This window comes from Chlorocebus sabaeus, chromosome 5 (genome assembly GCF_047675955.1).
Source record: "Chlorocebus sabaeus isolate Y175 chromosome 5, mChlSab1.0.hap1, whole genome shotgun sequence".
Classification (NCBI taxonomy): domain Eukaryota; kingdom Metazoa; phylum Chordata; class Mammalia; order Primates; family Cercopithecidae; genus Chlorocebus; species Chlorocebus sabaeus.
Window position 1 is genome coordinate 14,853,648 of NC_132908.1, and position 12,254 is coordinate 14,865,901.

A 12,254-nucleotide genomic window follows, 5' to 3' on the forward strand; every position below is an offset into this window, starting at 1 on the left:
TTGTGCCTAAGCAATAACATAGGTATTCTTTGTAGTTTATTTTTAAAAATGATTCCTGGAAGGCCACATCATTTAACTCCTACCAAGTTGTCACTGTACACAGTGTATATTCATAGCTACAACTTAGTAGAAGCTTGCAACTCATTTCTTCTGTGTTTTTACTCCTGGCTTTTGGCTGCCTGGTTTGCCATTCTAGAAACAGGTCCGCGTTTCGATATTTAGCCTAGCTGGAGTACAGAGAAGCCTGGGGTGCTGTCAGTGTCCTTTTGGTTTCCTCAGGGTCTGTTGCAGCCAGACCAAGTCCTTGTCAAACTTCCTGCCACTCTGCAGAGGTTTAACAAGGTAAAGAGTGAAGGACTCCCGAAGTGGATTTCGTACTTTCTATGAGTGGAATTGGGTAATTGGTTAGGTTAGTGATTTTCCAGAAAGCTCTCATTTTTTTCAATTCTTTGTAATTAAAAATTTTATTTCATTAATTTTTTTTTTGTTTTTTTTTTTTTGTGGAGCATGATTGTGCATAGTCCTAGCTATTCAGGAGGCTGAGGTGGGAGGATTGCCTGAGCCTGGGAGGTTGAGGCTGCAGTGAGCTGTGATCTTTTTCCAGGAAGCTCACAAACATTTAAAAAAATTTTTTGTAATTAAAAGATTTTTTGCATTAAAAAAGTTTTTTTTATTAGCTGGGCATGATTGTGGACGCTTATAATCCCAGCTGCTCAGGAGGCTGAGGTGGGAGGGATTGGTTGAGCCTGGAAGGTTGAGGCTGCAGTGAGCTGTGATCTCACCAGTGCACTCTAGCCTGGGTGACACAGTGAGACCTTGTTTAAAAAAGTTAAACAAAAAACAAACTGAGATGAGATCTCACTTTGTGGACCAGGCTGGTCTCAAACTCCTGACGTCAAGCCATCCTCCTGCCTTGGCCTCCCAGAGTGCTGGGCTTACAGGTGTAAGCCATTGTGCCCAGCCAGCTCCCGAATACTTAAGGTGCTTGATTCTGAGACTGGCATATACACTGGATTTTTCTTGGGGTCCCACCTTGGAATTCCAGTGCACAGCAGTTTGAGAACCACTGTCTGGGGTTTGTTCTTCTGTACAGGCTCCGGTAAGACAGACTAGTCCTTGCCTATAACTTGAGAGATAAAAGTATTTCTCTCCAGGCACTGGAGTCCAAACTCGCTTCCTGCCGGAACCTCGTGTACGATCAGTCCCCAAACCGAACCGGTGGCCCAACCTCTGGGCGGAGCAGCAAGAACAGAGATGGTGGTGAGAGACGGCCGAGCAGCAGCAGTGTGCCTTTGGGCGATAAGGGGTCAGTACCTTCTAATAAACCTCTCGCTTGCGGGAAGAACCCGCCTACCCCAGGCAAGAAACACTCACCCCCAGCGCACAGCCATGTGTCTTTTTAAATTATAGGATTATTTCAGCAAACCTTACCCTCTCCTCTGCTCCCTGCAGGCAGCATTAGGTGGTGTCTTGTGGCTTGGACAAAGGGCTGGAGAGAGGGTCTTGTTTTGTGAGACAGGGTCTCACTTTGTCACCCAGGCTAGATTACGATGGTGAGATCATGGCTCACCCTCTGCCTCCCAGCTCAGTCTTCCCACCTCAGTCCCCTGAGTAGCTGGGAGTACAGGTGTGTGCCACCATACCTGGCTAAGTTTTTGTATTTTTTCTAAAGACAGGGTTTTGCCATGTTGCTGAGTTTGGTCTCAAACTCTGAACTTCAAGCGATCCTCACCCTTCATCCTCCCAAAGTGCTGGGACGACAGGTGTGGGATACCATGCCTGGCCAAGAGGGTCATTTCTGTCATTTGATTCTACAGCTGCTTCTCTTGGTTACACTGTGAGAATGTCCTGTATGAAACCCTTATTTGGGCCAGGTGTGGTGTCGCATGCCTTTAATCCCAGCAGTCTGGGAGGCCAAGGCAGGTGGATCACTTGAGGTCAGGAGTTCAAAACCAGTCTGGGCAACATTGGTAAAACACCATCTCCACCAAAAAATAGAAAAATTAGCCAGGCATGGTAGCATGTGCCTATAGTCCTAGCTACTCGGGAGGCTGAGGAAGGAGAATCATTTGAACCCTGGAGGCAGAGATTGTAGTGAGCCAAAATTGTGCCTCTGCACAGCAGCCTGGGCGACAGAGCAAGACTCCATATCAAAAAGTTAGTAATTAAATAAAAATAAAGCCCTTATTTGGGGAATTGAGCATCAATCACGGCTCTGCTTACCCTGAAGTTTTTTTTTTTTTTTTTTGAGACAGAGTTTTGCTCTGTCGCCTATGCTGGAGTGCAGTGGCATGATCTCAACTCACTGCAACCTCTGCCTCCCAGGTCCAAGCAATTCTCCTGCCTCAGCCTCCTGAGGAGCTGGGATTACAGGCGTGTGCCACCACACCCAGCTAGTTTTTTGTATTTTTAGTAGAAACGGGGTTTCACTGTTAGGATGGTCTTGATCTCCTGACCTTGTGATCCACCCACCTCGGCCTCCCAACGTGCTGGGATTGCAGGCATGAGCCGCTGCAACCGGCCTTTGTTTTTTCCTTTTAAAATCTGTAGAACTTTCGAGAAACTGGCACTAACTTCTAGCCAGACTATGTTCCTGAAACCAGCCACCCGGTGGGACAGCACAGATCTGACCTCTAACAGTATCATTGATTTTCTTGCCTAAAGAAAGTCAGGGCCAGGCACAGTGGCTCGCACTTGTAATCCCAGCACTTTGGGAGGCTGAGGCCAGTGGATCAATTGAGCTCAGGAGGTTGAGGCCGCAGTGAGCCATGTTCCCAGCCACTGCACTCCAGCCTGGGTGATGAAGCTGAGACCTTGTCTCAGGAGAAAAAAAAAAAAAAGGGGGGGCAGCTTTCAGATTCAGGAATTCTGCAAGGTGTGTGTCTGCCATCTGTCTGGGCCCCAAGCCATAGGAATTTGATGGGTTTGCAGCAGACACGTGGCAGGAAACTAAGAATCTTTTCCATGGCATGCACATAACTTTTAGACCTTTACATGTGGATTTTTAGGCCAGGTGCAGTGGCTGAGACCTGTAATCCCAGCACTTCAGGAGGCAGAGGAGGGTGGATCACTTGAGGCCAGGAGTTCACAAGACCAAACTGGGCAACATGGTGAAACCCTGTCTCTACTAAAAATATGAAAATTAGCCAGGCATGGTGGTGGATGCCTGTAGTCCCAGCTACTCCGGTGACTGAGGCACAAGAATCACTTGAACCCAGGAGGCGATGGTTGCAGTGAGCCAAGGTTGTACCACTGCACTCCAGTCTGGGCAACAGAGTGAGGCTCTTTCTCAAAAAAAAAAAAAAAAAAAAATTCTGTTTTTTTTTTGTTCTTTTTTTCCCCCGATATGAGACAAGGTTTTGCTGAGTCTCCCAGGCTGGAATGCAGTGGTGCGACCATAGCTCACTGCAGCCTCATCTTCCTGGGCTCAAGCCATATTGCCTCAGCCTCCCAAGTAGCTGGGACTGTAGGTGCACACCACTACCCCTGGCTAATTTTTTTTATGTTTTATAGAAAGTCTTGCTATGTTGCCTAGACTGTTCTCAAACCTCCTGGCTTTGAGTTTCAGAATATACCTCTGAGACTGTAGTCTGCTTCTCATTGAGATTTCTAGAAGTGAGTTTTCTGGTTGATTTTTTTCAGGCAATCCTCCCACCTTGGCCTACCAAGTGCTGGGGATTACAAGCATGAGCCACCATGCCTGGCCTTTTTTTTGAGACAGGGTCTCACTCTGTCATCCGGGCGAGACTGCAGTGGCGTGATCTTGGCTTACTGCAACCTCCACCTTCCGGGCTCAAGCGATCCTTCCGCCTCAGCCTCCCAAGTAGCTGGGACTACACATGCAGGCCACCACACCCAGCTAATTTTTGTTTGCATTTTTTGTAGAGACAGGGTCTCACTGTGTTGCCCAGGCTGTAAAACAAACAATAGGTAAGAGATGGATTTTTCTAGTGGGTCTGAGACTGGGCGTTTTGTGTGACCTTGGAATCTGAGAGCCAGGTAGCCAGTGTCCTCTTCTTCATTTCACAGGAGAGAAAATTGAGACCCTGTGAGACCCTGCTCCCGACTCTTGATGGTCACCCTTATAACTCTGTGGGCCCCGGTGCTAGCCAGTTTGTCACAGCTGTCATGTCAGCTTAATTTGGTTTGCTCTGTCTGAAGGTTGGGGAAGCGCCTGGAATTTGGGAAGCCGCCTTCACACATGTCTTCATCGCCGCTGCCGTCAGCCCAGGGGGTAGTCAAGATGTTGCTTTAGGAAAACCACGGAAGCTGAAGCTCTTGGTGTCGGTGCAGGAGTCGTTCCTTTTTGTCGTCTTTTTTACGCTAGGTTTTATTTTAAGTTAGTTTGAGAAATAAGAGCAGTCTCCGTAGTTCGCTTTGCGGCCCAAGCCAATGACTGAGGCCATCACCTGTGCTCTGGGGTTTGTCCCTGGGAAATGTCTCCTCATCCCTGCCTGCCAGTGTGTGCATTGCAAAGAGGGACAAATTGGGCTCTCTGGGAAGGGCTCTAAGGTGTTGGTGATGAGGCTACCCTGTTGTTTCTGTTTTTGAGATAGAGTCTCACTCTGTCGCCCAGGTTGGAGTGCAGTGGCGTGATCTCAGCTCACTGCAGCCTCCGCCTCCTGGGTTCAAACCGTTCTTGTGCCTGAGTCTTCCAGGTAGCTGGGATTACAGGCAGCCACCACCAGGCCTGGCTAAATTTTTTGTATTTTTAGTAGAGACGGGGTTTTGCCATGTTGCCGAGGGTGGTCTTGAACTCCTGGCCTCAAGTGATCCTCCCACCTTGGCCTCCCAGAGTGCTAGGATTTCAAGTGTGAACCGTTGCTCTCATACCCCATCATGTTGAGCTAAGCCAAGCAGAGTCCTGATTGGTCTTTTTTTTTTTTTTTTTTTTTTTTTTGAGACAGTCATGCTCTTGCCCTGTTTCGTCCAGGCTGGAGTGCGGTGGTGCGATTTCGGCTCACTGCAGCCTCTGCCTCCCAGGTTCAAGCGATTCTCCTATCTCAGCCTCCTGAGTAGCTGGGACTACAGGAGTGTGCCACTACACCTGCTAATTTTGTATGTTTAGTTTTAGTGAGAAACGGAGTTTCACCATGTTGGCCAGGCTGGTCTTGAACTCCTGGCCTCAAGTGATCCTCCCGTCTCAGCCTCCCATAGTGCTGGAATTACAGGCGTGAGTCACTGTGTCTGGCCCTGATTGGTCTTGACAAGTGTTGTTAATGTCCCAAGTCTCCTTAAACGTGGGATGGAGCTTCTCTCAGAGACTCTTCCCCCAGCCCCCAACCAGCTGGAATTGTCTTCCAGAACAAAATCTCCCAATGCTTTGTGGTGTACTGAAATCATGTCTAATAACCAAGAACAGAACAGTCACATGCCCTTTTAAAAACTGTGGAATAGGCCGGGCGTGGTGGCTTAGGCCTATAATCCTAGCACTTTGGGAGGCCGAGGTGGGTGGATTACCTGAGGTCAGGAGTTTAAGACCAGCCTGGCCAACATGGTGAAACCCTGTCTCTACTAATAATATAAAAAATTAGCTGGGTGCAGTGGTGGGCACCTGTAATTCCAGCTACTCAGGAGGGTGAGGCAGGAGAATTGCTTGAACCTGGGAGGCAGAGGTTGCAGTGAGCCAAGATGGCGCTACTGTCCTCCAGCCTGGGCAACAGAGTGAGACTCCGTCTCCAAAAAAAAAGAAAAAAAAAAAAAAAGTGGCATAAACCTCTGAGACGGTAGCCTTCTTCTCATTGAGATTTCTAGAGGTGTGTTTGAGTTTTCAGAGTAATTTTCCAGACCAACCAGCATCAGTGGGAAATCTGTCCTCTTTTGGCAAACTGCAATCATTCGTTTTCCTGAGTCCCCTAGTGGGACGGGGGGAATTCTGCCTCAGGACCCTGAGGGGTCTTTGGGGGTGGCCATGGTAATGCAGCCACTAAGCCAGGACTTCATTCAAAGTCATAATGAAGTAACCAGGGTGATCTTCAAATAAGAATAAAGCACGAGATCATTGTTGGAGGCTTCCTTGTCAAAGACGTGAACACGGGATTTCCAACACACCACGGTGTGTCCGGTCACCACTGCGTGTTAGGAGCTGCTGTCTCTTTGGGACACAAGTTAAAGAACACACTAATTTCTGGAGTGCGCCTGCAGCTTCACGGCCTTCATTTTGTTACTAAGTTATTTTCTGGAAGAACAGCAAAAATTTCAGGTTGAAAGCAGAACTTTCCAAGTGCTACTGAAATTCTGCAGAGAATTAAGCTGCAATGGTAGGTTTCTTACCCTAGAAACATCCTAACCTGTATCCATAAAAGATGTCCTTTTATTTTTTTTAAAAGATCAATAAAATCAAGAGAAGTGAATGTTGAACTGGTTTGGGCTGGTGGTCAAAGAGGCTTTGTATGTTTGTACTTCTATGTTTTCTCATAGAGTGGTGAAAAACTTTTTTTAGCCAAGTCATAAAATGTGAAAAAATCTTTTTAAAATTTTCTATTCAAGCCAGGTTTTTAGAAATGTACATGGGATGTGTTTGTGCGTCATTCAAGGCATATTAGCATCTGGTCACAGGGTGGAGTCCTCCGTTGCCATGTTTCCTGTCTCCCAAATCTGTCTGATCCCACGGAGTTGGTGGTGTACCGCATTGTTTGTGTTGAACAGAGCCTTGCAGGCATGTCTGTCTAAAACACTCAAGCTGAAAGAAGGATAGGGTCTACAGCTTGTTTTTATGGCCCTTACTCTAAGAATGATTTATTACCTTTTTAAGGGTTGTTTTAAAAAAGATGAATATTCGGCAAGACCATATGTAGCCTGTAAAGGCTAAAATACTATCTGACTGGGTGGTGGTGGTGTGTGAGACAGGGTCTTACTGTTCTAGGCTGCAGTGCAGTGGTATGATCGTAGCTCACTGCAGCCTCGAACTCCTGACTAACATCCTCCTGCCTCAGCCTTCCAAGTAGTTGGGAGTACAGGTGTGCACTATCCTGCCTGGTTTACTTACAAAAACTTTTTTTTATAGGGATGGGGGTCTCTCTTGGCCAGGCTGGTTTCCAACTCATGGCCTAAAGTGATCTTCCCATCTCAGCCTCCCAAAGTGCTGCGATTACAGGTGTGAGCCACTGTACCCAGCCATCATCTGACCTTTTGTAGAAAGTGTTTACTGACTCATTGGGAAGACCTTGTGTTTTAAAAAATCAAGGAAATCCTGTATTTTTCATATGATACTGATTTTGATGAGTGAAGATGTTCTTCCCAATCATCTTCAAGGCAGGGGGCAGTGGCCCTTGGACCACACATCGCCTTATTTCTCTTCCCCCGCCCTCCCCGCCGAATGGCCCAATAACCCCCGTTAGACAGTCTCACTTTGCATCTCTGCTCTGCTCTTTTGCTGGCTGTGGGGTCATAGGCAATTGATTTCACCTCTCTAGGCCTCAGTTTCTCCATTCATGAAATAACCCTGACATCAGAGAGTCTTTGGGACAATGAAGCAAAACCCAGCTTTCCCCAACTTCTTTTCCTCTCTAGAAGACAGCTCAACAGAACAGCCAACGACACTGTGATTTATAACCGTTTATTAGTGAAGGTGTTTCTAAGCACAGTCAGGGTGTAAACAGTGCAGCACTCCTGCTCCCCTCCGTGGGAGCAGCGTCTCCTTTTCAATTCATGTGGCTACAGAAGGCACTTGGTGAACTGTGCGTGTCTGAGGTGTGGAAACCAGGAGAGGAGGAAAGAAATCTCAAAGGCCTGATGTGAGAAGTTGGAAAGGTTCGCAGGTTAGGGAATGAAGGGGGGGGTGGTGGCGGCGACACCCATTTCGGTGACTTTCTCCCCATTTCATGTAAACAAAATTGCCAGGGACCAGTTACCATGGATATGTTTTTCTAAAAACTCAATGTCTGCACAATCCATAGAACTGGAGGATATATGTTTCCTGTTGGGTTTTTCTCATCTCTTACATCATACAAACTTCAATTTATACCTAGAATACAGGGGTAGTGGGGGTGGGTGTTGTTGAGACAGGATCTCTGTTGCCCAGGCTGGAGTACAGTGATGCAATTACAGCTCACTGCATTTTCGAACTCCTGGGCTCGAGCGATCCTCCTGGCTCAGCCTCCGTAGTAGCTGGGACCACAGGCGTGTACCACCACGCCCAGCTTATTTTGAAATTTTTGGATAGACAAGGTTTCACTACGTTGCCCAGGCTGGAGAGTGGTGGTTTTTGTATTTCTTGTGTGAAAGGTGTCTGTGATGTTTGGAATTTGAGAATGGATTTAGACAATGCTAAGTACAGTCTGCTGGGTTTTGCTTTGTTTCGGGTTCTTTGGTTTTTGGTTTTTCTTGCCGTGGTGTAAAACTCTAGAAAGTTGCTTATTCACTGGCCTTGGTTCCGTTGAAGTCTGCATCTCGAGTGTCCATTTCCTCCTCAGAACCATCTGCATTTTCAATAACTCGACGTCCTCCAGACCTTCTAGAAGGAACGAAAGAGGTCTCGTTTCCTCGCCTGTGGGTTGTAAGAAAACACATTTCTTTAGCAAAGAAACCTTCATGGTTGGGATAGATTTTTTATAAATCTATTTTAAACTTGTAGCTGTAGTCCTGTTGCAATATACATCTATTTTTTTATGGCAGAAAACACGGCACAAATAAGATGCAGGTATTCAAGTTGAAGTCAACAAATCCTGGCCAGTCTTAAGGCATGATTGATTGAATTTAATCAGCTGAAATTGGTTGTGGGGAGTGGAAAAGGTTTTTGAAAGCAAGACTATCTGCTTTTAAAAATGTCAGGCTTGGTCATTTGAGAACCCCCAGGATTCTGGTCTTTGATTTAGAATAGGAAAAAAAACCCAAAAACCAAGTTGGGGATTTTGTCTTCTGACTTTATTCATAGCCCACGGGGCAGAGATGAAGAGAGAACATACTGTTTTTCTTCTGTATGTCCTCACCCCCATTCGCCTTAGAGGTGGATTTTCAAGATTTGAATTGGAAGGTGAAATGGACAAGGGCAGCCTTGAGAGAGGGGGAGGTGAGGGACACAGAGGGGCTCCCTGGTTAAAAGGCAGGACAGCGCGTCTTGCTGGTGTGGAGCTTCCTGGACTGAGTCTTCCCCACTGCAGGGACTGCTGCATCTGTTTTGCTGACCGTGGAACACACCACACATGGCATAAAACAGGTGCCCAATGATTATCAGAAAAGGAGATTATACGTGTTAATCCAAAGTGGATTATTTTATTGACATGAGGTCTTGATATTGTTGCCCAAGCTAGTCTTGAACTCCTGGGCTCAAGCAGTGCTCCTAACTTGGCGTCCCAAAGTGCTGGCATTACAGGTGTGGGCCACCACACCTGGCCTCCAAAGTGGATTTAAAAAAACTTGAAGACAAGAGTCTCTGTCACCCAGGCTGGAGTGCTGTGGCATGATCTCGGCTCACTGCAACCTCCGCCTCCTGGGTTCCCGCAATCCTTAAACCTCAGCCTCCTGAGTAGCTGGGCATACAGGCACACACACACCACCACGCCTGGCTAATTTTTGTATTTTTAGTAGAGGGGGGATTTTGCCATGTGATGCGGACTGGTCTCAACTCCTGGCCTCAAACAATCCACCTGTCTCAGCCTCTCAAAGTGTTGGGATTAGAGGTGTGTGCCAGTGTGCCTGGCCTCTGAGGTGGATTTTAGCTCCAGCCGGTAGGACACCCCTCCCTCTCTCCTTACTACTCCCATCTCCTCTCTGCCCTGGTTCTCTAAGTTTATCACCTCGACTTCACAAGAAGGGCTGGTCATGTGAGGGGAGACTTTGGGTAGGAGGAGGGGAGTGGGCAGAAGGAGGAAAAATCAGACCCGCCTTGTTGCTGACCTGCACTGTTCGGAAGAAACACTTAACTCTTCTCAGCGACTGCAACAAATAATCATGTTGGGTTCTGGCCATGTGGCCCTGTTTGACCTGAATTGGAAGACAGGTCTTATTTTAGGACATCAAAAAAGCAAGCAGACTTTTGCTCCCTACACAAAGGCTGGACAAGAAGCCACAAGGATGAACACAACTCAGTGACTGATTCTTCAGTCAAAAGGAACAACTCGGCCGGGTGCAGTGGCTCACGCCTGTAATCCCAGCACTTTGGGAGGCCGAATCGGGCGGATCACGAGGTCAGGAGATCGAGACCATCCTCGCTAACATGGTGAAACCCCGTCTCTACTAAAATACAAAAAAATCAGCCAGGTGTGGTGGCACACACCTGTAGCCCCAGCTACTTCAGAGGCTGAGGCAGGAGAATGGCTTGAACCTGGGGGGTGGAGCTTGCAGTGAGCTGAGATGGCGCCACTGCACTCCAGCCTGGGCAACAGGGCGAGACTTCGTCTCAAGAAAAAGAAACAACTCAGACAGGTAAGATTAGAGGTGTAAGCAAGACCCAGAGATTCATGATCGCTGAGAAGAGGAACTCCCAGTATGACCCTTTTGTTGACAGAAGATGGGAGAGGCCCCAGCTGGGAAAGCCCACCTGGCTGTAAAGGATGGGGCTTCCGGCAGTGCAGGAATCAGGAATAAAGACTTAAAAGTTGCAGCCACTCCAAAGTAAACAGTCCTAGTCCAGCTTCAGAGAGAAGCTTCTGGACTTGCAGCCCTGCTAGAGAACTCTCCATCCTCCTCTCTCTAGACGTGACCCTCAAGTCTTTCTTTTAGCACTGTCTTGCAAGCACTTGACTCAGAAGGATCCCCAAATTCAGAGCAGACAGCAGCAGCAATTTGGCCGTTCCCTGTACGCTCCCCGCACAGCTCGCTTCCTTACAGTTTTAACTCCAGGTTCAAAACCTGATGGGCTGGCCAGGTGCAGCAGCTCATGCCTGTAATCCCAGCACTTTGGGAGGCCGAGGCGGGGTGGATCGCTTTTGAGGTCATTTGTTCAAGACCATCCTGGCCAACATGGTGGTGGGCGCCTGTCATCCCAACAACACAGGAGGCTGGGGCAGGAGAATTGCTTGAACCCAGGAGGCAAAGGCTGCAGTGAGCCAACATTGTGCCACTGCACTTCAGCCTGGGTGACAGCAAGACTGTCTTTTAAAAAAACAAAAACCAGCTGAGCTAACCTGGAGCTGGGAAGTAGTCCCTAACCTTCTCATCAGTGCTCCAGGCACACACTTTTTGGCTCTTGGAAGAGTCCATTTGCTAACTGGAAAAGCTTAATGGATAAATTTGCTCCCTTGGCTCCCTTGACCTAAGAAATACATTGTGCCCTGAGTCATTGGAAGCTGCTTGCTTGGCTGTCAGCCTGCAAGACACTCTGTTTTGGCTCAAGTGCTTTTCTTGGAACTGGTTGCAAATCCTAGACCAAGGTTGGCACCAACTATACTTGTTACAGGAACTAAGGGACTCCCTCTAAAGGTTTTCTTAAAGGGTCTGATCCTGGAGAATCTGTTTTTTTGTGGGTTTTTTTGAGATGGAGTTTCACTGTCTCACCCAGGCTAGAGTGCAGTGGCGCAATCTTGGCTCACTGCAGCCTCTGCCTCCCAGGTTCAAGTGATTCTTTTGCCTCAGCCTTCTGAGTAACTGGGACTACAGATGTGTGCCACCTCAACTGGCTAATTTTTGTATTTTTAGGAGAGATGAGGTTTCACCATGTTGGCCAGGCTGGTCTTGAACTCCTGACCTCAAGTAATCCATCTGCCTCAGCCTCCCGAAGTGCTGGGATTATAGGCGTGAGACACTGCGCCTGGCCTAGCATTTGGATTCTATTCCTGGACCCAACTTATCCAAGGCCTCAGGAATCAACTTGAATGTAAGCACCTGCTGCTTTGCAAGGACTTGGTTTCCCACTGACCGCTGGGTTCTGCACATCAGCCAACCCTGGAATTCGGCTTATCCTGTGATCCCAGTGAGCTGGCAGGAGAGCTGCTCGAAGTGTCCCAGAGCCTCATCTGCTCCCCCACAAAACTGGCTCTTAACAAGACCTCACCCCATGCTAAAATTTAAGTATTTTGGTGGTGACAGCAAAGCTGAGATTCTCCAAAAATGAAGATGCACACAAATGATGGTTGGTTTGGCCTCTCCACGAGGTGAAAGAAGTCAGATCCACATTGCCTAACTTCACCTATGAAAAGTTGTTCATCATGCCTGTAATCCCAACATTTTGGGAGGCCAAGGTGCACGGATCACCTGAAGTCAGGAGTTGGAGATCAGCCTGGCCAACCTGGTGATATTCTATCTCTAATAAAAATACAAAAATTAGCTGGGTGAGGTGGCAGGTTCTTGTAATCCCAGCTACTCAGAAGGCTGAG

The 12,254-nt window shown here is 47.7% G+C and overlaps 2 protein-coding genes across 8 annotated transcripts in view; one reads left to right on the forward strand and one right to left on the reverse strand.

Annotated features, from left to right (window-relative positions):
* Positions 1-6,360, forward strand: part of NDE1 (nudE neurodevelopment protein 1) — a 51,136-nt gene extending 44,776 nt beyond the window's left edge. For 4 of the 5 annotated variants that reach the window (XM_073015193.1, XM_073015195.1, XM_073015196.1 and 1 more), the window contains 2 exons: positions 1,155-1,306; positions 4,162-6,360. In XM_073015193.1, coding sequence (XP_072871294.1) covers positions 1,155-1,306; positions 4,162-4,255 — 246 coding nt within the window. In that variant the 3' untranslated portion in view covers positions 4,256-6,360. The other variant, XM_037989820.2, reaches the window with a different exon arrangement.
* Positions 6,361-8,355: 1,995 nt separating this feature from the next.
* The window catches only part of MYH11 (myosin heavy chain 11), a 154,550-nt gene continuing 150,651 nt past the window's right edge, over positions 8,356-12,254 (reverse strand). For 2 of the 3 annotated variants that reach the window (XM_007986503.3, XM_073015192.1), the window contains exon 41: positions 8,356-8,488. In XM_007986503.3, coding sequence (XP_007984694.1) covers positions 8,356-8,488 — 133 coding nt within the window. The remainder of the gene's footprint in view (positions 8,489-12,254) is intronic. The other variant, XM_007986493.3, reaches the window with a different exon arrangement.